The sequence below is a fragment of the Thermobia domestica genome, chromosome 3 (genome assembly GCF_964235325.1).
Source record: "Thermobia domestica chromosome 3, izTheDome1.hap1.1, whole genome shotgun sequence".
NCBI lineage: Eukaryota > Metazoa > Arthropoda > Insecta > Zygentoma > Lepismatidae > Thermobia > Thermobia domestica.
The window spans coordinates 351,922,843-351,948,471 of NC_137456.1; the positions used below are offsets into that span (position 1 = coordinate 351,922,843).

General features: G+C 36.1%; 1 protein-coding gene across 2 annotated transcripts in view; it reads right to left on the bottom strand.

Moving 5' to 3' along the window:
* LOC145682086 (uncharacterized) overlaps nt 1-24,645 on the bottom strand; it is a 62,908-nt gene extending 38,263 nt beyond the window's left edge. For both annotated transcript variants that reach the window (XM_081753682.1, XM_081753681.1), the window contains exon 1: nt 24,392-24,645. In XM_081753682.1, the coding sequence (XP_081609808.1) occupies nt 24,392-24,574 (183 nt within the window). In that variant the 5' untranslated portion in view covers nt 24,575-24,645. The remainder of the gene's footprint in view (nt 1-24,391) is intronic.
* Nucleotides 24,646-25,629: the final 984 nt, after the last annotated feature.

Genomic DNA, 25,629 nt, shown 5'->3' on the forward strand with positions numbered 1-25,629 from the left:
GAGACCAAAGGTACTTACATAGAAAAGGTGGAGCTGACTACTATATCGAAGTTTAGAAGATGAGAATAAGAATATTTTGTTTCCACACGACTCTCTTTTTAATATTTGTTATGAGTTTTCTAAGAATACATTCACCTCTCACGTATCTAAGATTGAGTTAAGATTGAGTGACCAGTGTATTTTGAAGAAGTTGAAAAGACAATGTACGAGACCAAAGGTACTTACATAGAAAAGGTGGAGCTGACTACTATATCGAAGTTTAGAAGATGAGAATAAGAATATTTTGTTTCCACACGACTCTCTTTTTAATATTTGTTATGAGTTTTCTAAGAATACATTCACCTCTCACGTATCTAAGATTGAGTTAAGATTGAGTGACCAGTGTATTTTGAAGAAGTTGAAAAGACAATGTACGAGACCAAAGGTACTTACATAGAAAAGGTGGAGCTGACTACTATATCGAAGTTTAGAAGATGAGAATAAGAATATTTTGTTTCCACACGACTCTCTTTTTAATATTTGTTATGAGTTTTCTAAGAATACATTCACCTCTCACGTATCTAAGATTGAGTTAAGATTGAGTGACCAGTGTATTTTGAAGAAGTTGAAAAGACAATGTACGAGACCAAAGGTACTTACATAGAAAAGGTGGAGCTGACTACTATATCGAAGTTTAGAAGATGAGAATAAGAATATTTTGTTTCCACACGACTCTCTTTTTAATATTTGTTATGAGTTTTCTAAGAATACATTCACCTCTCACGTATCTAAGATTGAGTTAAGATTGAGTGACCAGTGTATTTTGAAGAAGTTGAAAAGACAATGTACGAGACCAAAGGTACTTACATAGAAAAGGTGGAGCTGACTACTATATCGAAGTTTAGAAGATGAGAATAAGAATATTTTGTTTCCACACGACTCTCTTTTTAATATTTGTTATGAGTTTTCTAAGAATACATTCACCTCTCACGTATCTAAGATTGAGTTAAGATTGAGTGACCAGTGTATTTTGAAGAAGTTGAAAAGACAATGTACGAGACCAAAGGTACTTACATAGAAAAGGTGGAGCTGACTACTATATCGAAGTTTAGAAGATGAGAATAAGAATATTTTGTTTCCACACGACTCTCTTTTTAATATTTGTTATGAGTTTTCTAAGAATACATTCACCTCTCACGTATCTAAGATTGAGTTAAGATTGAGTGACCAGTGTATTTTGAAGAAGTTGAAAAGACAATGTACGAGACCAAAGGTACTTACATAGAAAAGGTGGAGCTGACTACTATATCGAAGTTTAGAAGATGAGAATAAGAATATTTTGTTTCCACACGACTCTCTTTTTAATATTTGTTATGAGTTTTCTAAGAATACATTCACCTCTCACGTATCTAAGATTGAGTTAAGATTGAGTGACCAGTGTATTTTGAAGAAGTTGAAAAGACAATGTACGAGACAAAAGGTACTTACATAGAAAAGGTGGAGCTGACTACTATATCGAAGTTTAGAAGATCAGAATAAGAATATTTTGTTTCCACACGACTCTCTTTTTAATATTTGTTATGAGTTTTCTAAGAATACATTCACCTCTCACGTATCTAAGATTGAGTTAAGATTGAGTGACCAGTGTATTTTGAAGAAGTTGAAAAGACAATGTACGAGACCAAAGGTACTTACATAGAAAAGGTGGAGCTGACTACTATATCGAAGTTTAGAAGATGAGAATAAGAATATTTTGTTTCCACACGACTCTCTTTTTAATATTTGTTATGAGTTTTCTAAGAATACATTCACCTCTCACGTATCTAAGATTGAGTTAAGATTGAGTGACCAGTGTATTTTGAAGAAGTTGAAAAGACAATGTACGAGACCAAAGGTACTTACATAGAAAAGGTGGAGCTGACTACTATATCGAAGTTTAGAAGATGAGAATAAGAATATTTTGTTTCCACACGACTCTCTTTTTAATATTTGTTATGAGTTTTCTAAGAATACATTCACCTCTCACGTATCTAAGATTGAGTTAAGATTGAGTGACCAGTGTATTTTGAAGAAGTTGAAAAGACAATGTACGAGACCAACTGTAGAACTTTTTATACTGACCCTGACCATTGACACACCTAACAATGAAAACTTTGTTCATAAGTTTGTGATTTGAAATTGTTTGATTTATGTTTATTTAAGTTAATGTCTTATATAAGTGAATAACTTTCGAATGTAATTAGTTTGTTAAAAACCAAAATAATTATTTTATTAACAATGAATCCCTTATATAAATAAACAAACAATTTCTTTGTTTGCAACTTCTTTTGTGAGAGTAAGCATACGGGTCTATGTGTTTACATAAACTACACTTTATTTAATGTGGAAATGGATTTTTCATTATAGGAAAACACGAAGTTAAATTTTCGGTTCTGTCCCAGTGTAGGCAAACATAGATTTGTAAAATTTACTTAAGAAATTATGTTATTAAAATTAGCTAACTCGCTGGCCTAAGGAATCCGGAGGTTCAATGCCACATTCACATAAGCTCACCATTGACTTTTATCCTTAGCCAACTGGACGCAGTTTCTATTTTGTATTCCTATTTATGCGAGATCCATCGTAATATTGTCCTCCCATCTGCGCCTAGGTCTTCCTAATGGTCTTTTCCGGTTGATCTTCCAGTTAAGACTTTGAAAGCGTCCTTTCTTTCTTCCATCCTTGCTACATGTCCTGCCCACCTAAGCCTCCTAGACTTGATGACCCAAACAATGTTCGGTAAACCGTGTAAATTATGTAGTTCCTCGTTGTGAAGTTTCCGCCATTCCCCATTCCCATTCCTCTTGGGTCCGAATATTCGTCTCAGGATCTTGTTCTCAAATACTTTCAGTTTATGTTCTTCCCTCAGAGTAAGCGACCATGTTTCGAAACCATACAGAACAACAGGCATGATTATCATTTTGTATATTTTAAGCTCCAAATTCCTCGACAGAATTCGCGACGACAAGAGATTTTGAACCGAATACTAACATGAATTTCCTGCTTTTAGTGAATATTTAATTTCTTCGTGAATATGATTTTCGTCTGTTAATATTGATCCTAGATATTTGAAAGTATCCACTTTATCAAAAGTATTATTTAATATTTTAACACATCCATAATTCGCTGTATTACGATCCCGACACACTTCCACGTATTTAGTTTTTTCTGCATTTACTTCTAAACCCATGTCCCTGCAAGCGTTTAATAGGACCTCTGCATTTTTTCTATTGTTCTTCTATCATCTATTAAATTTACATCACCTCCTCGTGCATACTGAAATGGCCAGCAAGAATATTAGTATATGGTAGGAGACGATTGTTCAAACAACGAGCAAACAGTTTGTAATCGGTACTGAGAAGAGTTATCGGTCGATAGTGATGAACATTTGTAGGGTGTGCTTGTTTAGGTTTAAACATTGTAACACCATGAGTACGATACAGTTTCTGTGGATTATCACTGAAATACTCGTTAACCAGAGAAGTTAGTAATTCACCAATGAGGGGGAAAAATTTAAGATACCATTCTCCAGATATTCCATCTAGTCCTGGAGATTTTCCTTTAGGAGCTGCCATGACTGCTTGTTTTACATCTTGAATAGTAAATGGGCACACAAGAAATTGTCGTGCTGTATCATCAAGAACACAAGAAGGCGGTGTAAAGCCTTCCCCAGGCATTGTATGAACTTCAGAAACACCATATAGGTTGTTGTAATACGATAGAAATGCATTTTTAATGGAGGCAATATCTTCATGAAGTTGTTCTTCCTCATCACGGATGTGATGGATCCATTTGCCTTGGCCTTTTTTACCTCACGAAGTACATGATATAATGACGGTTCTTCATCAGCATCTACTAAGGGGACCTTGCTTCTAATCTTGATTCCAGCTGCACTTCAAATTTAGAAGTAATGCTTGATAACGTTTAACCTGAGGTAACATGGATGTCAGAAACAAAAACATCGAGCTTCTCTTAGGCATCTGTTGTAAAAGTAAAGCAAATTGCGAAGATCTCTGGACCTTTCAGAAGAGTACCAGCGGCAGAAACTCGCAAACCGTGGTTTGAAGTAAGTATGCCACCACTCACTAATAGTGGGAAAATATTTCCTCTGCCTAATCCAGTAAGCCATTTCGATTGAAACTCACCACAAAAGTTTTCATCTTCCAATAAGGATGCATTTAATTGCCAGTAACCCCTGCCTCGTTCAACATTTAGATGACCTCAAGAAAAACGTACAATATAAGCAGAGTGATCAGAAAAGGAGCTGTGAACAATTTCAACGTGTTTAATACATGGCACCAACGGTGGGGAGACATATATACGGTCAAGGCGTGATGCACTTTGGTTTGACAAGTAAGTATAATCACGTGCCTGTGGCCTCAGACATATCCATGTATCATGTAAATGAAGTCCAGTGACTAATTCCTGGAGAGCATGACTGAAATTAAAACCTGGGGTTTGATCTTCAGGCTTTAAAACACAATTATAATCCCCTGCCATAATTAATCTATCAACATTAGGCCCTAGTGTAAGAGCTACATCCTGGGAAAAGAAGTAATTCGATCGGTTCGAGCATGTGAGCCACTCGGAGCATAAAGGTTGGCTACATTGATATCCCCTATTTTACCACTTAATATGCGACCAGACGGATGACATACAGGAGAAGAAAAACGAGTTGAAGGCTTGAAAGCAATTGCTGTACCTGTGCCGCTATTATTAAAATTATTTTCGACTATGTATGATGGACTTAGATTCAGGTCCGCAACACCAACTTCTTGTAAAATAAAGCTACAACGATACCTTCACTTCGTAGAAAATCACAAAGTGCAAATTGCTTGAGAAGGTTTTGTAAATTGTTAACTTTAATGGTAGCTATTTTAAGCAACATCACATTGACGAATACACACAACCACCAGTAAAAATAAATTTCTTCAAAGAAAATAGCAAAAACAGCATAGTAACTAACGTAGAAATTAATTGGACAAAACTTAGAACATATAAGTATCATATAATAAACCTGACATAATTAATAAAAAGAAACTAACATAGTTGAACCGAGTGTAACTTAACCCATTAAAATATGACCTACAACAGAAAGAATTACAACATAGCAGCGACTCTTGTGAACGTGCTAGACATATTTGAATCAGTTTCAGATTTTTTGAACAGTTTTTGACTTTATTCGTTTCTTTTGGTACGTTTACGACGAGTATGAGTTTCTTCCATAATTTCACTTAAGTCTGTGATAGGAGAGTCAACCTGTATGTCACGAGACTGAGAAGATATGGTGTGATCAGTTACAGTGTTATTAGGCAAGTTATCTTGCTCTTGAGAACCAGGGAAATTGCAAACCTCACCTTCACTCTCTGTAGAAGTCAACTTATCAGAAGATACTTGTCGCTCATCAGGTACATTCTCCATTTCATGTGCAGAAAGGGACGGAGGAACATCCGTTGAAATGCGTATCGGCTGTATGGGAGATAACGGTAGCTGACGATCGCAATTAACTGGCTTCTCGATAAAAATAATAATAGATGTATTTATTTGAACTATTGACGAAAGAGGATTCCTATTGTTTGGCTCACACACGGAACTTATAGTATTTGATAGTGTCAGAAAGTTATTTTCGTCAAGCGTAGACATACTGGGGTCAGGTGGGCACGAAGCTGTATTTGATGCCTTATTCCTGTTGCCAGAAGAAACTGGCATGCTATCAAATTTAGGCATAAGAATTGCTGAAGGATCACTATTTCTAATTGTAGGAGCTATTTTTTCAGCATAACTATTAGGATCACTGGGAACTCGAAGAGGGCAATTCGAATACATATGTGCTCCATTGCACCTGAGACATGTCCGTATTTGATTAGGGCAGGGTACACAAAACTTTTGCCCTTGAATAACTACAAAAGATGGAATAGGTTTGTTAACTTCCATTCGTATTAGCTTACGTCCCGTTCGTATTGGATACACATGTTCGACAGAATACAATTCATCAGAGATGTTAGATAGAACACCATATTCACAAAGAACTTTTCTAATTTCGGAATCTGCAAGTTCCATTGGAGTACATACCAACTTAACAATAACAATTTGAACATCAGCCCATGAAACGGGAATTGCATGTTTTCCATTTGTATCAGTATAATATACAATTCCGCCAGAAGAGTGCAAAACATTTTCACATAAGTCTTCCGTACGAAGTTTCACATACAGCAATTTACGATAAACATCCACTTCTATGCTTAAAACATCATCAACAGAGAATGGAAATTATCACTGAGCCACTGATGCAAAACCAAGGTACTTGGTTGCTGCAAAACACCACCAAAATCATATTTTAAGGAATTTACCCTTTTTAACGACATGATTTATTCAACTAAGTCAGTAACCAAAACAAAACACAGAAAAAAAAGAACGAAAAAAACAGCAAACTTGTGGGACGTAAAACTCAAAGATTTCATTTTTTTTTTTTTTTTTGATTGCTAAGGAAAACAACGCTGAAAGTAAACACGTCAACGCTTGTTGCACAGAGCGAAGGCACGTCTTTACACTTCAACAAGCAAAAACAGTATGACCACTCACCTAAAGCGTTACTTATTTGGGCGCAATTAAATAAAGAGTCTTTTCTGTTCGCTCAAAATAGTGCCTTGTTAATAGTCAAATCAAAACACAACATTATGTAATTAAGAACTCGGAGGGTATTATATCACTGTATTCACTAAATTATTAATTCACTAAATTAAATTTTCAGATCTTTAAAAAAAATACAAAACTCCTTTATATTGAATGAAATACGGCGCGTATATTATACTTGTAAACAAACTAAAGACGTATCAATTACTTCGTAGTAATTGTGGTTCAGTGGTCAAGGAGCTCCACCAGTAATCTGAAGGAACTCTTATCCACGAAATGACCAGTACATTTTTTCTTTAGAATTTTCGGTGGCGATTGATCAGCGATGACACATGTTCTAGTATCTTCAGATATTTGAATACTCGGATGTTTCAATACTTGAACTATCAAATCTTTAGCAATAACAAGCAATAATAATAATAAACTAATAATAATTATTATTATCTCATAGAAGATTAAAAGTTAGGAGCTTATTATCACACAGGGCATAACATTACAACCAGAAATGTAACATTTGGCAAGAATATTTTGGTTTTGTTTAGTGTTGCTCACGAGAAGAGGAATTTCTCATCTCGTTTGTGAAACAATATAAACAAAATTGAGACGAGAGTTAACATGTTACATTCAAGACGAGACAAGGCTAACTCAAATTATTGTCTCGCTTTGGAGATGAGAATTGATGGGAGACGAAAAGTATCGTAAACATTTCTCTTTTTATCTCGATTCTCGAAATAGTGTATGTCCATTCTTTAGGTAACAATTGCTTTGTAAACTGAATCTTATACGCTATTCTGTTACTTTATATTTCGGAGCTCATTGAATTTATTATGGTCTGTATAGGTATTTTTGTAGCAAAGCTTTTATAATTACTTCTCCATATCCCAAAAGTTAGTTTATTATATGTCTTACTGTTCAGTGATATTCAGGTATTTTTATTATAGTTATCTTCCACAAAACGTACAGTAGAATACTTTCTACATGAAACTTCAGTGGAACACTTTGGTTTAAAATTTTGGTAGTTCAAGAGGTGTGTCCTGGAGGTCCAGACACCCTCCCGAAATCCCGACTTACCTGTAAGTTTTGCCTAACTTTAGGGCATCTTTAAACAATTTAATACCATTATTATTAATAATAATAATAATAATAATAAAACGTTATTATTATTATTATTATTATTATTATTATTATTATTATTACTGAAAATTTAAGACCTCAATACTACGTCCTATTGCAATGTAAATAAGCGTACTGAAGTTGAAAGAAAAAGAAAAAGACAGAATAAGAAATAATGATAGAGAAAGGATAAGAGCGATTAGTTTCCGAAAGTAAGCGAGAAGGGAGAAAGAAGGTGTCAGCTCCTGGACAATATTAATATCAAAACTTTGGATGCCTAAACAGAAATTAAGTAGGATTTGTCTTCACCACCATACATAATAACACGCTTTCTTTGGGTAAAAGACTTTGGATTATGTATGCGTTATATTGATATTTTAACAAAATATACATACCAATATAAGGAAGAATAGTTTCTATTTACAAATTTTGGTTGAACGGATATCTGGAACGTGTTGGAAATGGCAAACGAATATATTATTTCTAGCAGTAGGAGTAATAGTGGAAGACGTTCGGAATAATTGCTAAGAAACTACATCGTTTCAGACACATTTATGACCCATACTTGGCCCTAAGCATGTATTATGTATTCATGAATTCTTTGCTAACCACGTTACGTTCTCCTACAGTCGGAATCAAGGTTGCAGACAGACATGTGATGTCATATTGCTAGTACGGTATTTCCTCTGCGAAGAAAGCAGTTTCAACTCTAACTTTTAAGACCGAAAGAAATTGAGTATTTTTCATTTTATTACACATCAGAAGTATGTATATTTTAGTTTGGTAAAAACAACTTAAAGCACGGGGAATCGAACCCAAGGCCCCTGCATTACGAAGCAAATGCTCACGCCACTACGCTAAGACATCTTTACTAAGTAAGAGTCAAAAAACATTTGTGTATGTAGCAAATTGCACACGTTTACCATAACGATGAAACACACTGATTTCGGTCATGATAAAATAGTCATGATGAAATACTATAGAGACTTTGAATTTAAATTAGAAAACAGAAATAGACATATAAACACTCAGGAACATGAAGGAGAATCTGGTTTTAAGAGTAATTTGATCTCTTAACTGGTATCTGATGCCACAGACCATTTTATTTTATGATGCACCGAAAGTATCTCCGTAACTCGTCTCTACTATACTTAGTAATACTTGTTTTACAGTTAGTTTAGTAACCTTGAACGACAGGGACACAAACACAGATACAGCGAGCACATACAATTTTAAAGCATCACCCACCGGGAATCGAACATGGGACCGCAAGCACTGAACTATCTGAGGCAGTGATGACTTGGGTCAATGAACAACTCGACCCACCACCCATCGTGACCTACGACCCGCCATGACCTACCACGACCCACCACCAACCGTGACCCACTCTGACCCACCACCCATCGACTCACCACCCACCAAACGAATCGTCATCAACTCTGACACATGATCCACGGCCTCTTCTTTACTAACTAAAGAGTTTATACTTGTAATAAAATCATGTTGTTAAATTCTAACTAATCAGAGTTTGAATTGAGTTATTTTTACAAATCAACCCACTATCAATTTTGCATACATAGAAAGTGCCACTCCTATCATAAAGAAGAATTTTAAAAGATGCTATGTGACGTTCTGTTCATTTTCAATAAAGAGTTAATATACTGAATTTCAGGTCTAATTTTAACAGCTTATCAGATACTCAATTTGTTTCGCAAAAATTGGAATCTCCACTGCCCTTTAAGATATTATTATAACGAAAGTGATATGATAACATCCCACTTTGGATTAAGGCCTAACTATATATCAAAACTCATTTCATTTGACTTTGCAATTTGGCCGTGATGATCAGGCACACATAGTTATAGGCATCCATTTTTTTATATATAGTATATATATTATAGTGATTCAAAAATTTATTTTTCAGTGTTTAGCTCCTCTGAAAAGTTTCAGTCTGTGTGTCTTGAAAGCCAAGTACTAGTATAAATGCTATTGCTATTATTGCAATTACAAATATCAATATTCAAACAATGACTACAGTTGTTTTTTCACTTAGAGATACTCATCTGTGGTAAGTAAACAGAAACAAATGAAAAAGGAAGGGTAATGGAGGCGTTGAAAGTAAAACGTAGATAAATTCACCAGTGTTCAGAAGGATATTTTTAAATCACGCTCGACTCTACTCATAGGAGCTAAATACGCGGTTGTGGTTAAATATCCGTTTCTCGCCATGTAGCATTAATATAGCAGAAATCCAGACGCTGCTAATGTCGGCCTTCGTGATCGAGTGTACTAGCGCAATGGGCTACTTATTGTAATTGCTTTTGGTGAAGGTTCAAATCCAGGCCAAATATTTTTTTATTTTTATATTTTATTTTTTAAATTTTCATAACACTTTTTCATTAAAATAAAATGAATAATACTCAAAAAGTGATTTACTTACATTACGCGTGCAGTTTTGATACACGAATCCATAGTATAGTCAGTAGTAGTAGTAGTAGTAAGAGTAGTACTAGTAGTAGTAGTAGTAATAGTAGTAATAGTAGTAATAGTAGTAGTAAGAGTAGTAGTAGTAATGGTGGTGGTAGAATAAACGGGTTAGAAGCCCCGCAGGGCTCGTTTTGTTCCACCTTGACTGCCATGATATTAATTTAACCTTAGCTGCTTCTTTAATTTTGTTCTTCTTTAATTCCAACAAAGTGGCAATCTTCTTCTATTACTATAATACACAAACATACACCAGAAGGTTTGGACAATCGCAAACTGCAAAAAAATCAGAAACCTTGTGTTTAGTTCCTATGGTTAGGGTCGAGGGCGAAAGAATATACTGTTCAGAAGATACTGTCTACAGTGCAATAAGTAGAGTGGGTTGATAGATCAGAGTGGGTCATGGTGGACTGTGAGTCGCAGTGGATCACTTGCTATTGACCCACGACCCACTCAGAAAACTCGACGCACTTGACCCACTGACCCACCGATCCCGATCGGATGGTGGGATACTTGGTTCGTTCCAAGGCAAGTAAGCTTGAGGTGGACAACATCGTGCTCGTGGATTTTCCCGGAACACTCCAATTTCCTCCTATTTTCTCCTTCCACTAATTCGTCCACCAAAATTCGCTTGTTTTAATCATGGTCTCCCTTAACCTAACAGGCATAATCGTGGAACATTAAACGCAAAGATCAGCAGATCAAGAGTGTTAATAACAGTATACCAGAAGTGCCTAAAGTACATGAAGAGTTGCAACGAAACTTTGTGTAGGGATAACACTGAAAAATAAAGGAATACGTGCTTTTTATTTTCTGCGGAAAAATCGGTTTTAGGGGAAAAACACCCAAAAGTTTGAAATTTGACACCCCAAAAATAAAAAAGGGACCGAAGCAAACGAAATTGTGCACTGATATTCTAGACTCGAATAATATTTGTTTCTTTTTTGATTTCCTGCGGAAAAACTGTTGTAGAGTGCAAAAGCCCCCACCAAAAATTGTGAAAGTTGACGCCCTAAAGGCAAGAAAAAGTGGACTTAAGTGAATGTAATTGTGCACAGATATTGTATACGTTAAATGAGAGAATATGTGTTTCGTATTTTCCTTAAAAAACAGTTGGGTGGGGGATCAAACCCTTCCAAACCTTTGATTACGAATTAGCAAAAGAACTAGTAAGTATACGTCACAAGTGCCTAAAGGACATGGAGAATTGCAACGACACTTGTAGGGACATTACGCAAAAAGTAAGCAAATGTTTATTTTTAGTTTGTGTGGAGAAGCAGTGTTGGGACCAAGGCCTCGTCCGAGAAAAGTAAGTATTATCGTAGAAGTGCAGGAAGGAGGGGTCGAAGCGAATGAAATTGTGTGTAGATATTGTATATGTAAAATTATTGCAATTCGTGTTTCCTAATTCGAATTCGTGTCTACACTATAATTTCATGTAGAAAGTATTCTACTCTACTTTTTAAGGGAAATAACTACAATAAAAAACACTGAATATCACTGAACAGTAAGGCACTAACTTTTAGGATATGCAGAAGTAATTATAAAAGCTTTGCTACAAAAATACCTACACAGATCATAATAAATTCAATGAGTTCGAAATACAAAGTAACAAAATAGCGTATAAGATTCAATCTAGAAAGCAATTGTTAGCTAAAGAATGGATATATACTATTTCGAGAATCGAGATAAAAGAGAAATGTTTACGATATTTTTTGTCTCGTCTCAATTCTCATCTCGAAAGCGAGACGATAATTTGAGTTAGCCTTGTCCCGTCTCGAATGTAAAATGTTAATTCTCGTCTCAATTTTCTTTGTTTTGTTTCACAAACGAGATGAGAAATTCCTCTTCTCGTGGGCAACACTAAACAAAACCATAATATTCTTGCCAAATATCACGTTTCTGGTTGTAATGTTATGCCCTGAGTGATATTAAGCTCCTGACTTTTAATCTTCATCTTAGTTTATTATTATTATTATTATTATTATTATTATTATTATTATTATTATTGCTAAAAATTTGATAGTTCAAGTATCGAAACATCCGAGTTTTCAAATATCTGAAGATAATAGAACATGTGTCATCGCTGATCAATCGCCACCAAAAATTCTAAAGTAAAAGAAAATTGAAACAGCCTTTTGAAATTAGCGAAGTTTCGTTAACTTTGATGTCACAGTTAGCAACACTGGAAACAATAAAAATGCAATGATTTTGTGATGTTTGTGGTTCACATTCATTAAATGAAGAATAAAAGGTTTTCTTGATTGTTTTTTTTTTTTTCATTTTGATCAAAAAGGCTCTCTGAAATAGTAAAATGAGCCTCCCCCTTCTCCTCCGTTTTTTTAAAAACGAAGTAATCTTAGATGGAAATTACGATTACGAAACACACAAATTTTAAGTTCACTTACTTAAAATGGTCTTCGGAAATAAAATTTCACTGATTTTCTTTTCCACATGGACCAATTATTTGCTTGCTTGGTGTCGTCTTTGCTAATAGCATGTAACCCTGCAGATGCTCCAAAGGGTGTTGGTACACTCACAACTCGTCCAGAGGTGGATCCAGGGAGGCGATGGCCCTCCCAGAAGAAGAAACTTTCTTATTTATATATAAATAAAACCCATCCCAGAGTTTGTAGCTCTTAAAAGTAGCTCTAAGTAGCAGTATTATACCTCCGCCCCTGAAGTCCGTCCTGTAACCGCCCCTGCGTAGCACATTGTCGATAATCAAAAAAAACACTTATTTTCACTTCTCTTATGCTCTTCTGGAAACCTGTACCCTGCTGAAAGTCCATGTGGAAGCATAAACAGCACTTCAACTTTGCGTAATTCATGATTTATTCATAATTCTCCTAGGCACCACTGATTATTATACGTATATGCAAGGGCGCCGATCCTGGTGGGGGGGGGGGGCAAATCTGATGTCGCCCCCTATTGTATTTATGAATATACAATATTTGATATAATTTGAATGCAATTTGTCATAAAATCCTCATATATATACCCCCTGCATCTGAATTTCCCCCCAAATTTACAGAGAAATCGGCGCCTTTGCTCATATGTATGTAACAAAAGTTCCTTTTTGCAGACTTCTTAAATCTACACTTTGAATTGCAGCAGCTCGATTTTGGGGGAAGCATGAAGTTAGTTTATGGTGACCCGTTACTGCCATAAAAAAAATTCGCAGTTTTCCGAAAGCCAAAGGTGACTTCGTTGAATACCAGTTACCGGTCGCATACTTTCCCATTCTTGCCTTTTTTTTTCTTTCTTCCGGAAGTTGTCGAATTCAGTTCCAGGCAACAAAACAAGAGTAATACCCGGAGTTAGTACTTGCACTATACTCACGAAATCTTCTGCGGTTTTAATACTGTGTATCTGTTTTTGCCTAAGGTTATGCTGCGTTGCCCCATTCTTTACACCCCCCCCCCCCAAACCGTCGCAGAGATCCTACCATGGCTGGTTAGCAAAACCACTGCTTTATCGGACCTGTCTGCATCTCGAACATCTGAAAGCGATTTTTAAAGTGGGATGCAACACCATCAGAAATCACTGACACGGTTTGGGAAATTGTAGACACTTATTTTCTCGTATTCGAACCTTTTTCTATAACCTATATTTTCGCTTTCCTTCGAGTATATTTAGAATCTTGTCTATGACTATGAGTACATGAGCCGAATCGTGTGTTTTGTCGTCGTTTATTACAACAGTCAGTTGTTCCATATTCCGGTGATAACTCTGAATTTCACTTTACAGAATAACAGTCTAGTTTTCAACGAAGTCGCATGAAGTAAAACAGAATTTGTATCTTGAAATTTTATACGATGCTTTTCGGTAGCAATTAATTCTCTTTGGATTTTCTTGATGTAGTCATGAATTACAATTCTTACAGTTAAACCAGCAATGTACGATAAGAAAACAGAAAGTGGCGCAGTTTTTTAACGAGATCATTGTTTTCCCGTATGACATACGTAAACTTTCATTTTCATCAGGATCAATAATTAAAGACTCCACACTTATTCCTTCCACTCCAGAACATTCACCACATTCTTGAAGAAGACAATTGTCATTTTCTACGGATCATACTACTAAAGAAAATAGGTCACTCATGACAGCTTCAATACAGGTTGCACCTTTGATTTGTTGCAACGCAGTAGCAGCCAACTTAAAATTTGCACAATATACACACACATACTTCCCTCGCAGGTTGCAGACTGACCCATTTTAGTCGAATACTATAAAACTCCGAGTGACCCATTCGTATGCCGGAAGTGTTCTGTTTAAAAAGTCTGTAAATTTCTTTGACGGAACGCGTAAGAAAATGTTCCGATTTTTTTTAAAAACTTTTTGTCCTTTTTCAATCGCACTTAAGACTTGGACTGGAGCATTCCAAATCATCACTGAGGTAATAGTTCAGGCTTTTTATAGTTCATCAGAATTTATTAAATGGCCATATTAAGTAAACTTAAAATTTGTGTGTTTCGTAATCATAATTTCCACCTCAGATTATTTCGGTTTAAAAAAAACGGAGGAGTAGGGGGAGGCCCATTTTACTATTTGAGAGCCTTCTTGATCAAAATAATGAAAAAAAAAAACAATCAAGAAAACCTTTTATTCTTCATTTAATTAATGTGAACCACGAACATCATTAAATCGTTGCACTTTTATTGTTTCCAGTGTTGCTAACTATGACATCAAAGTTAACGAACGTTCGCTAAATTCAAAAGGCTGCAGTTAATTCATGAAGCATTGATCGAGAATGGTATTTGGTGTTTATTATTCATGTAAAGTTGAACCATCTGATAAAATTACAGAATTTTAAAAGATGTTGTTTTCGAGAAAATGGCGCCCAAAAATGGCGATTTTTGAAAATTTTACAATTTCTCGAATTTTTTTGCAACAAAAACGGTTGCACACAGAAGCGATACAATTTTTATTTCGGAAAGCGGGTTACTAGGTCTTACCAACTGTGAAAACAGAATTTTAAAATTCGAAGAGAAAATGCTCGAAAAAAATTCGCAAACTTTGACTTTTCAGATAAACTGACTTTCATTTGTTAATTTATGTACAAAAAGATACGCATGTACATACATAATTTATGTACATAGGTTTATATACATATGTACATACCACAAGAATTATAACTATCTGTCTCCGTAGCTGGATGGTGGGGCTCTGAAGTTGACCATTTTCCACGTCTTCTACAATTCATAAGTTGTACTCCTCGTTTTTGATGGCCCATTACTTGGCGGGAATTTTTTTCGACAAAACAAAAAAATATGAGTTTCTTAAAAACATGTCTAGTTGCTATAAAAAGTTTCAGCAATATCTAAGATGGTGATGGTACATGCTCTGCCTGAATTGAGATGGAAGGCATATACGAGGGCTGCTATATATATTTCTGGCCTAATAATGAAAATACGAATATTTATCAACGAAAATGGTTTTATTGTTTTTCAAAATATTCTCCATCAAGATTTATACACTTTTGCATGCGCTCAAACCAATTTTCGAAGCACTTTTTCCACTCCGATTGAGACACCTCCAAAACATGGTTTTTGAATGCTTCAACAGCATTTTCTGGCGACGAAAATCGTTGACCACGCATTTTTTTCTTGATGTGTGGGAATAAAAAGAAGTCATTGGGTGCCAAGTCAGGGCTGTACGGCGGATGACCCATCACTTCGACGTTTTGGCCGGTCAAAAATGCGCTGGTTTGAGCCGATGTGTGAGAGCTCGCATTGTCATGGTGCACAATGATTCGTCTTCTCTTGTTCATTTTTCGAATTTCTCCGAAGACTTCAGGCAAACAAATGGTGGTGTACCACTCAGAATTGACCGTCCTACGTTGCTCAAGCGGAACAGTCGCCACATGACCAGTTATGCCGAAGAAACAGGCGACCATTTGCTTCGAAGTGCTTCTTCCACGAACAACTTTCGTTGGATTTGGCTCGTCTTGGAAGACCCACACGGTCGATTGCTGTTTTGTTTCGGGCTCATACGCATAGATCCATGATTCGTCACCTGTGACGATCTTATAAACGTCTTTTGAAGCACCGCGATCGTATTTTTTCAGCATTTCTTTACACCAATCCACACGAGCTTTCTTTTGAGCGATTGTCAAATTGTGCGGGATCCAACGAGAACAAACCTTTTTTACGGCCAGGTGTTCATGCAATATCGAATGTATGCTGGTGGAAGAAATGCCTAGGCATGCCTCTATCTCACGGTAAGTCACATGACGGTCTTGCATTATCAGTTCACGTACGGCATCGATGTTTTCTGGCACAACGGCTGTTTTTGGACGACCTTCACGGAATTCGTCTTTGAGCGAGCGTCGGCCACGATTGAATTCGTTGTACCAGTTTTTCACAGTGCTATAGGATGGTGCTTCGTCGCCATACAAAGATTTAAGTTCATCGATGCACTCTTGTCGTGATAATCCACGTCGAAAGTTGTGAAAAATGATCGCACGAAAATGTTCACGAGTTAATTCCATTTTTTTGCCAAGTTGATTTCTTCAAGTACCTGTAAAAGAAAAAAAAATTGTCGTAAGTCAAAAAGTTCTGAGTACATTTATGCTACAAAATGTCAAACTTTCCAATGGAAATGTCAGATTGCACCTGGCAACACTTAGTGTTGCCTAGGCCAGAAATATATATAGCAACCCTCGTATAGCCTATTGCAGATAGCAACGTAGATTACGAAAATACAGCATAATATTTTTAAACATGGTTCATAGGATAAGAAATGTACTCACATGGTCCTTGGCAATTTTAAAGAAGCGACTATATTTTTTGTCACATCTGGAGATAACTACTCAACGTTCCTCTACACACTACACATTTGTCCCTACGTTTAAGATTCAATTAAAATTTTCATAATTCGAAAATATTTACAGCTTTCTTGTCTGTCACACCACGCAACAAATCACACGACCAACTAAATGAAAGATACTTCATTGCTGAAAATTCATCCCATGACGTTTTAGTGTTCCCGAAACCGAAGCCACTTGCAAAATGTTCAGATTCACAGGATCTCTTGAGCCGCTGTGGTCGAAACTTCAATCTTTTCCACCTGTAATTGAGCACAAACTTGAGAGCGCGACGAGTTGAAGTTGCTTCTCAATGCGAAAAGAAAGATTTTAGACAGAAAGCTTGGTTTACTAAATTGCTTTTCTTAATGTGTCCGCAAGTAACAAAAGTGAGCGGGCTTCGATATCCAAAGAAGTTTCTGCCAAAACATACAAAGAAACAATAGCACAATAGTTTCGATAACATCTGTGTGGTCCTTCGGTAGACTACACATCCCGTACGAAGCTAAATCCTAAATTGTAAAATTGGTAGGAGGTAAGGCAGGGGTGCCCACAAGGGGGGGCTATGACGCAAACTGCGTCATTGAAATATTTGGGGGGGAGGTTAAAATCTATATAAATATGTTTGATGAGGGGGTAAAATTAATCGAAAAGAAGATTTTTTTCATGGAAAAACACCTACGGATAGACAATTAGGGGGGGTGCGTCATAGACATAAGGGGGGTTGGGCACCACTGGGTAAGGGTAGTTTGGACTGCACCCGTGGCCAAAACAAAACACTCGTGGGCCGGCTTTATACATAATTGAATGCTGCATCTTGAATGCACATTTCCATTTACTGAATGCCCATTTGTGAAAGAGAGAGAGTCTGACTTTCTCACCGTCCACTTTTGCCTTATTGCTTTATTTATCTCAGGAATTCAACCCTCAACTTTCCATCTCTAATGGCCATTGAATTAGCGACAGACAAATTTGTTGGGAGACATCAGTCTTTTCAGAAAAAAATCTGATCGGTTCAGAGCCTTTATATTACTGTGCGAAAAAGGAATGAACAAAGGGAAGGTCGAAGACGTACCAACGAGGGAAAGATCCCTGAATATTATCAACTGGCTTCAAGAAGGAACAAAGATTCGCACCTCTTTCTCCTGAAAGAAAAAGGAAAACGAAAACAAAAACCTATACATTTACTATTTGGTATTTTTTAAAGTTTCTTGTCAACTCATTTTTAAGACAGAAAAGGAAATATTCCGCTACCATTAAAATGTGCCAGTATGCCATACCGTTGCGTACCGACAGAAAAATTGGCATATATATATATATATATATATATATATTCTCCTTTCCGCCAAGTTGCGGGGCTGAATTTGGATTTAAACGGCCGGAAGTGTCACTGTTCATCTTAGCGACCCCGAAAACTATCGATTCGACACTAATATCGGTCATTTTCAATATATTTTATATATCTGCACTCTCCTCCAAATTGTGGGGATAATTTTGATTTAAATAGCATCGAAAGTGTCATTGTTCATTACAGAGACTCCGAAAATTGTGGATTCGACACTAATATGTCATTTTCCCCTCTCCCTTTTCCTCGAGCTGGACCTTCAAAGTGAAATGATAAAAACCATCCCGAACCTCATCTATGTTGAAAATTTTATCGAGGTCGCTCTGATGATTCAACAGTTATTAAGTTAGAAGCATAGTCACTTTCATTTTAATTGTAATAATTCTAAACTGGTCACACTAGAAAGCATTAGTTGTTTACATACAGGATTTTGTACAACGTTTATATAAGTGTATATGTTAAAATATTAAATAATAGTAATTATATGTTTTAGTTCATGAGTATTAGTAAAATTTGCCTATTGCTCTTTCTCTTAAGAAGTAATTTGGTTAAAATTAACAAAACTTCACCAAACAAAGAGCATATTGAGAACTCAGTTTTATTCCAGGGACCTATTTGTTGCAACAGGACACTTCATATTGGTAGACTTGTATGTGACTGTAATTAATGCATGTAACTATAGGTAACTGTAACTGTAACTTCTGTAATTAATGTACATCTACGAATAAAGGACATAACAGAAATAAGTGCAGACTATTAATTTTCAAGTAGCTGAACCTGCGCTCTCTACACAGCGCATCATTCACATATGAGCATGAATCTCCTTATCATAAAGGGGAAATTTTTTCGACTATTTTTTTCAATATCTCGCACCGTTTGCAAGATTTGAGCCGACTTGTGGTTGGAATTTCTAATTCATATATGACTATTGTTTTCTTTCTTTTTGCATGCATTAGTTATATACGGAGTTATATATACACACGTCAGTTATATACGGAGTTCATTAAAAAAAGTCTCGAAGCAACGAAGATTCATCTTAGACTGGAGAAATAGTTATTCTTCGTTTTCTTATCATTTGGCCATTATCATGAAACAAACACCTGAGAGATATACAACCCTTATATACAACTATGTAATGTTGGAATATATAACTTGTAGAGTATGAAGCTTTATTTTTCAAAAAATCAGTGCTTCCAGTGTACCCCTAAAAATTTAATAAAGAACTAATGGCCATGTTTTTTAAATATTCATTAGAACTGAACAATTTACACAAAATTTGGAATCGACCAATGAAAACGGCACGTTTCTAGCGTTTGTGGGTTCAATATCTCATTGTCGAAAGGACTGCAGACAAACATATAAACTTTTCTGTGGGGACAAACATATACGCAGTATTTTAATACAGATAATAATTGGGATAGTTTTATTTTCGAATGCTATATTTTAATATTCGCAATATTGAAATTTTTGAACTTATATTTTTCACGCGTTTGAAAAAAAAAGGATATCATTACTAGTAAAATTAACCTAATACAAACATTTTTTTATTTTTTCAATGTTTCCAATTTTTTCGGAAAGAAATCGAAAAAATGATTTTTACCTACAAGTTCAAAATTTCCGGAAATTTTACAACATTAGTTCAGACACACTTGTACTTGGCCCAGCATTAAACTCTGATGTTAGTTCCGACGGAGTTCGCTGCCTGTCCTGTTTTACCAGTCTGCTCAGCCTACAATGTCCGACATATGTGATGAGGCGGAGGGCGCCCAACACCTCGACGTTTGGACGTCGTTTCCCCTTGGTTTCGCCACTTGTTGAAGGCACTCACCACAGCACTCCTCGAACACCTGACAAGTCCTGCAGTTTCCGAAATTCTCATGCCGAGTGTTTCTGAATGAGTACTTTCTTCAAAATAATATTAAAAATTATAGAAAGATTTTCGAGACATTCGAGTCGAGTCGAGATTTTTACGAGCTGTCTCGACTCGTCTCGAATTTTACAAAGTGTGTCTCGACTCGTGCGCATCCATATGTATATGCATCTTAGGGAATATTTGGCACTTTTGAGGTTTGGTTATTTCTATTTATAACTGATACCAATGTCCGATGTGGGAGAAATTAGTTTTTTTTCTTTCTTTAGTTCTATGTGACGAAATTTTTCTTCAAGGTCAGTGTTTTCACCTGCTCGGAAGGCAGGGGGTCTTCTCGGAAGGCAGTAGCAAGAGTTTCTTGGCGGAGACAAAAGGAAATCGTTTAACTACAATGATAAGGGTTGATTAAACGGAAGAACACCTGTGATTTTTCTAACCCTTCAACTTTCATTCCAAAATAGGTTCTTAAGACTCCGGGACCCGCGCCACTTTGATTTTTTCTTTCCCGGTAATTAAAACGTATTTTACAGTATATATAGTTGCAAATAAGAAGATACATAATATGAATTTTGTAATTTAAAATTTAAAAATACAGTATGATAATTAATTATAAAGTACTAATTTTATTTCATCACTTATAGCCCAACAAATGAAATTCAAACAATTCGCACCCTGGGTCTTGGTCACCAATACTCCGTCTTATTCTTTGTCTTGCACAGTCAAATCTTGGTCCTGCATTTCGTAGTCTTGGTGGTTTTTCATGCTATACAAGAGCCAAGAATGCTAGCCTCATCGGTACAAATGAAGATCAAGTATGATTTTGATTATGGTCTTTCATACTATACGGAAAGCAAGAAAATACGCTCATCGCTACTTGATGATCACCAAAACAAGGCCAAGAGAAAGATAACTATGCACTTCGTCTTGCATATCCAACCTTTATCTCGTTCTTTTATCGATTTTCTTGGGCTTGGTGAAATGAAATGAAATATTCAATTTAAGGTCTCTCGATTCTTCACCGAGGCTAAGGGAGGTGGTGACCATGAGAACTGAATGAAATGGTGGAATGAAGAAAGTGAGAAGAAACAGGAGAACACCGAGAAAACCCACTACACGGCGTTTCTCTACCACAAAGCCCACTTAGCACAAGCTGGGATCGAACCATGGACACAACGCACCAGAGATGAATTCTCTAGCACTGAGCCACCACGGCCCTGCTTGGGCTTCGTCGTCCATATCCAATCTTTCTTTTGGCTTGCTTAAACAACTTCTAGTTTTGTTCTAAATCCAGACTCCATATTGGCGTAGATATTAATATTACAGTCGATTGGTAAAATCAATCTTCCACATTTAAAAATTAAAGTACACACAAGTACAAAAATAAGCATCTATTATAAAAGCACTAGCTGCAAGTGTTCAAAATATATTTATGGTTTCTATAAAATCAATTGAAAATTGCTATTTTTAATTAGGCCGCTAGTGAAAAACAGCAGCTTTCGACTCCAACCGAGTTTAAGTTTAACCTGAACTCAGTTGACCAAAGTGAACTGACCCGAGTGACCCGACTCTATAACTCGACTGGCCCGACCCGAGCTGACCCGATTAACCCGACCCGACAACCTGAACCGAGCTGACCCGACAACCCGACCCGTTTGAGAGCACTATTTACAAGGCTAAGGTCCAGTTGGATGCTGCTAAATGAAAGATAATCTCCAGTGGAGAAATTCAGTGATGATGTAGTCCTGAAAATAAAGGAAAGAAAATGAATGGGGAAAACTAGTTACCGAGTTAATTCTGTTAATGGTTCTATATTTGATATTAACCGTTGATTTCGTGCATTTATAATTGTTGTTTATTGACACTATATTCTCCTCTTCTACTTGGATGCCAATGTGTAAATTTGCAGGGCCGGATCTTGAATCATGCGAACTACGCGTTTGCAGGAGGCGCCAGATGAACAGGGAGCCAAATTAGAAAAATGAAGTTTGTTTTAAATGTAAATATTTATTTAAAAAATGTTATGATGAAAAATTTTCCTCATATAGCTTCAAATAAATATTGTGCAGACTGAGATACAGATAAAATACATCAAAGGACAATAAAGTCGAATCTTCGCGTGATTGGCTGTAAAACACCCCTTCACAAATGAAATGGACTCGAACATCAATTGATGCCAATGCCACACTCACAAGAGATGCTAGTTTGAGGAAAATTTCCACGGCACAGGGTAGATCTTTTAAAAAGGGAAAAGGGATATATTACGAATATGAGATAAAATGAAGGTAAATTTAGCTTTCCAATAGATGTTGTATTAAGCACTATGACCGTAGGGCTAAAGACAATTCTTTCCACAATCCCACCATATGCACAAAATAGAAATATAACGGACACTTCATTCCTCCCTCAACAATCCTTCCGACACCTTGCTAGAGAATATCATTGCCAAATATGTCTTTAAAATCCGAATGGATCAACAAACGAAAGGGATTCAACCGCAAGTATTGTTTATGGATTGGGTGGCATTTTTACAGTAGAAAGAAATGTCTCCAAGGGTGCTCCTCCATCTAGTCTTAAACAGTGTCTTCGCATAGTGTACTTTGGTTCAATGACCACAGTTAAGGGTTGAGAAAGATCACCGTAAATGAAATTCACATTATCAAAGTTAAAGCAAGTATGGGCGCCCAAAAGGGGACGAGGGGGCCGGGCCCCACCTGGCTTACAACAAGTATAATGTATATGTATAATTTCTTAAGATTTTCTTGAGAAAACCAAACGTAATATACCAACCAGGGAGATGACCCCCCTAAAAATTCTTCGGGCCCCCATGCAAGCAAGTAGGCTTTTCTTGTCCATTCGCCCAGGAAGTGGAGCGAATACTAAGAAAAGACGGGCGGTGCAAATGGATTTTTTAAAAATCATTTCTGAGGGAAATTTTAACTTAAGTTCCTAATGGCTCAAATCGCTGTCCACTGCTTAATGCTCACTTTGTTAATATCTATTAGTTCATTTGTCATTAGTCAAGATTTTCATTTCTATCCTAAGTCGTTTCGTTTTTGTTTTATTTTTTAATTTATAATGATGTGTGCTTTCACTTTTTAATAATACTTTGTTTTTCATGTAATAATAATGAGCAACAATATAAAACCAAGTGAGCATTTTATCGGAAAAGAAAGCTACAAAACATGAAAGAAGATAAGAGGCAACCGAAGGCTCTAAAAGGTTATAAAACAATAAATAGAAAAACTGAGAATACGAATCTTTTCGTGCACTGATGCTTCAAATCTGTGTCTTTACTCCCTATACCTATGTTAATTCCCTAGTCAAAATAAAAACTCTTCAAAATTAATCACAAATTCTTATAGAACCATCCCTTCCTTGGAGTACTGCACGGTCACATACCCGTCACTGCGATGTAAAGGCACTTATGGCGACGAGGATACAAGTGGTAATAGAACACAGAAGAAACCCAGATCATGTTGTACTCACACTGGAATATGCAGTATGAGTACACCGTGATCTGCGTTTCTTATGTGTGCTATTACAACTTCTACATGAAATACCAAAAACGTTTGTACGTAATGCAACAGTAAGAACTATCCACGAGCACGAGACGTGCAATATGCGTTCAAGTCCCTTCCCACACACACACATAGTGAGGCGCACATAAAGTAACGGGTACGTACAGGTCTTCACAAAAACCTCTACGGAATGACCCCCAAACCTTCCTTTCTGTCTGCAAACACCGCTACGCAATCACGCTTGACATGGTACTACTCCGTACGCCTCAGACATTTGAACATCAGCAGTCGTGAAGAAAAACAACACGTAAGAAGAACAACAAAGGTGAATACAGGTTCGGTCTTTTTTATTTTCGTATCAGTCGATAAGTAAATGAAAGTCGCTTTGTTACCCCATTTTCAAGTTCCTAGATCATTAATGAATAATCCATAAAAGACTGAACTTCGTGAGTTTTCGGGAAATGATGAGGAACTGTTGTATACTATATCCACCAACGGATGTCTGACGTTAAATAATGCAATAGCTAAGGCCTTATACGTACAGTATTAAATAAACAAAAACTAAAACGAAGATCTAAATTTAAGATAATATAAAATCCTACATTTATAGTCTTCACGAACACAGACAAAACATCATACAGGTTGGCCTCTTCTATATAAGGTACACATACATATTTCGACTGACATAACTTTGCTTGTACTACATCTCGAATTAACAACCAAGCTTCTCCGTAATCACACTGCTTTAATTTCTTTAATTTTGCCGGTAGTTGTAATTCGACCATATTACACGATATAATTGCCTTTTTTATTCAGATTTATCATCACTAATTATTTATATCTTCGTATTTATAAAGCAAACACAGAATAAAACACAAAAACTTCTTTCTTTTTTTTAACTATAAATGAAATTTTATTTTTCAGGTGCAGACCCTGCCGCTTAGGACTTCTGTCTGTTCCATTCAATTCCTTTAGTTCTGAAATTCGCCACTAGAGCACATAACTATGTGTACTAGTTGCCATAATACTGTTACGAACGTAGCTAATTCCAACTAAAATTATTACCGTCTCATTATTATTATTAGGCGATTCTATATGATTTATACAAAATGACTTACTTCATTGTAAGAATATATAAATACAACAAAAACTGAATATTGAAATATAATTCAAAACGTGAGACATTGTGGTGTTGCAGGAATTCTAATGGCTACGCACCAATTCGTAATAGTTGTGCTGGATTTATTGATAGAGAAATGATTTTGTCGATAGTTGGAAAGGGATCGATTTTGTTTTGAATCATTTGTTACTCTTTCTTGAAGAGAAGTGTGGTGGACTCTGTATTTGCTTTATACAATTAATAAGATAATGTATTAATACGAGGAGGTATTGTAAAGTTTTAATTATCACCAGGAAGTTATTAAGATATGATGATGAAATTTTGTAAGTGTTATGTTTGGTTCTTACGTACATGATGTTAAGAGTCTTCATCCCGGCGAAATTAGAATACCGCTAATTTTACAGTAATTATGTGATATCTTCAAATAGATAAAAGATAATCGAAATATGGAACAAGAGCGCCCTAGACAATATTATTTGATATGAGAAACCGTTATCACGATTCACTTATCTGCTTTCGATTTCGAGCCATTTTGAAAATCGGAATTTATTTTCGCGTTTCTACACAGCTGAAAACGGAAAGCCGTTAGGTGACTTGTGATAACGGTACCTCACGCAAAATAATATTGTCTAGGGCGCTCTTGTTCCACATTTCAATTACCTTTTATCTATTAGAAGATATCACATAATTACTGTAAAATTAGTGGTATTTTAATTTCGC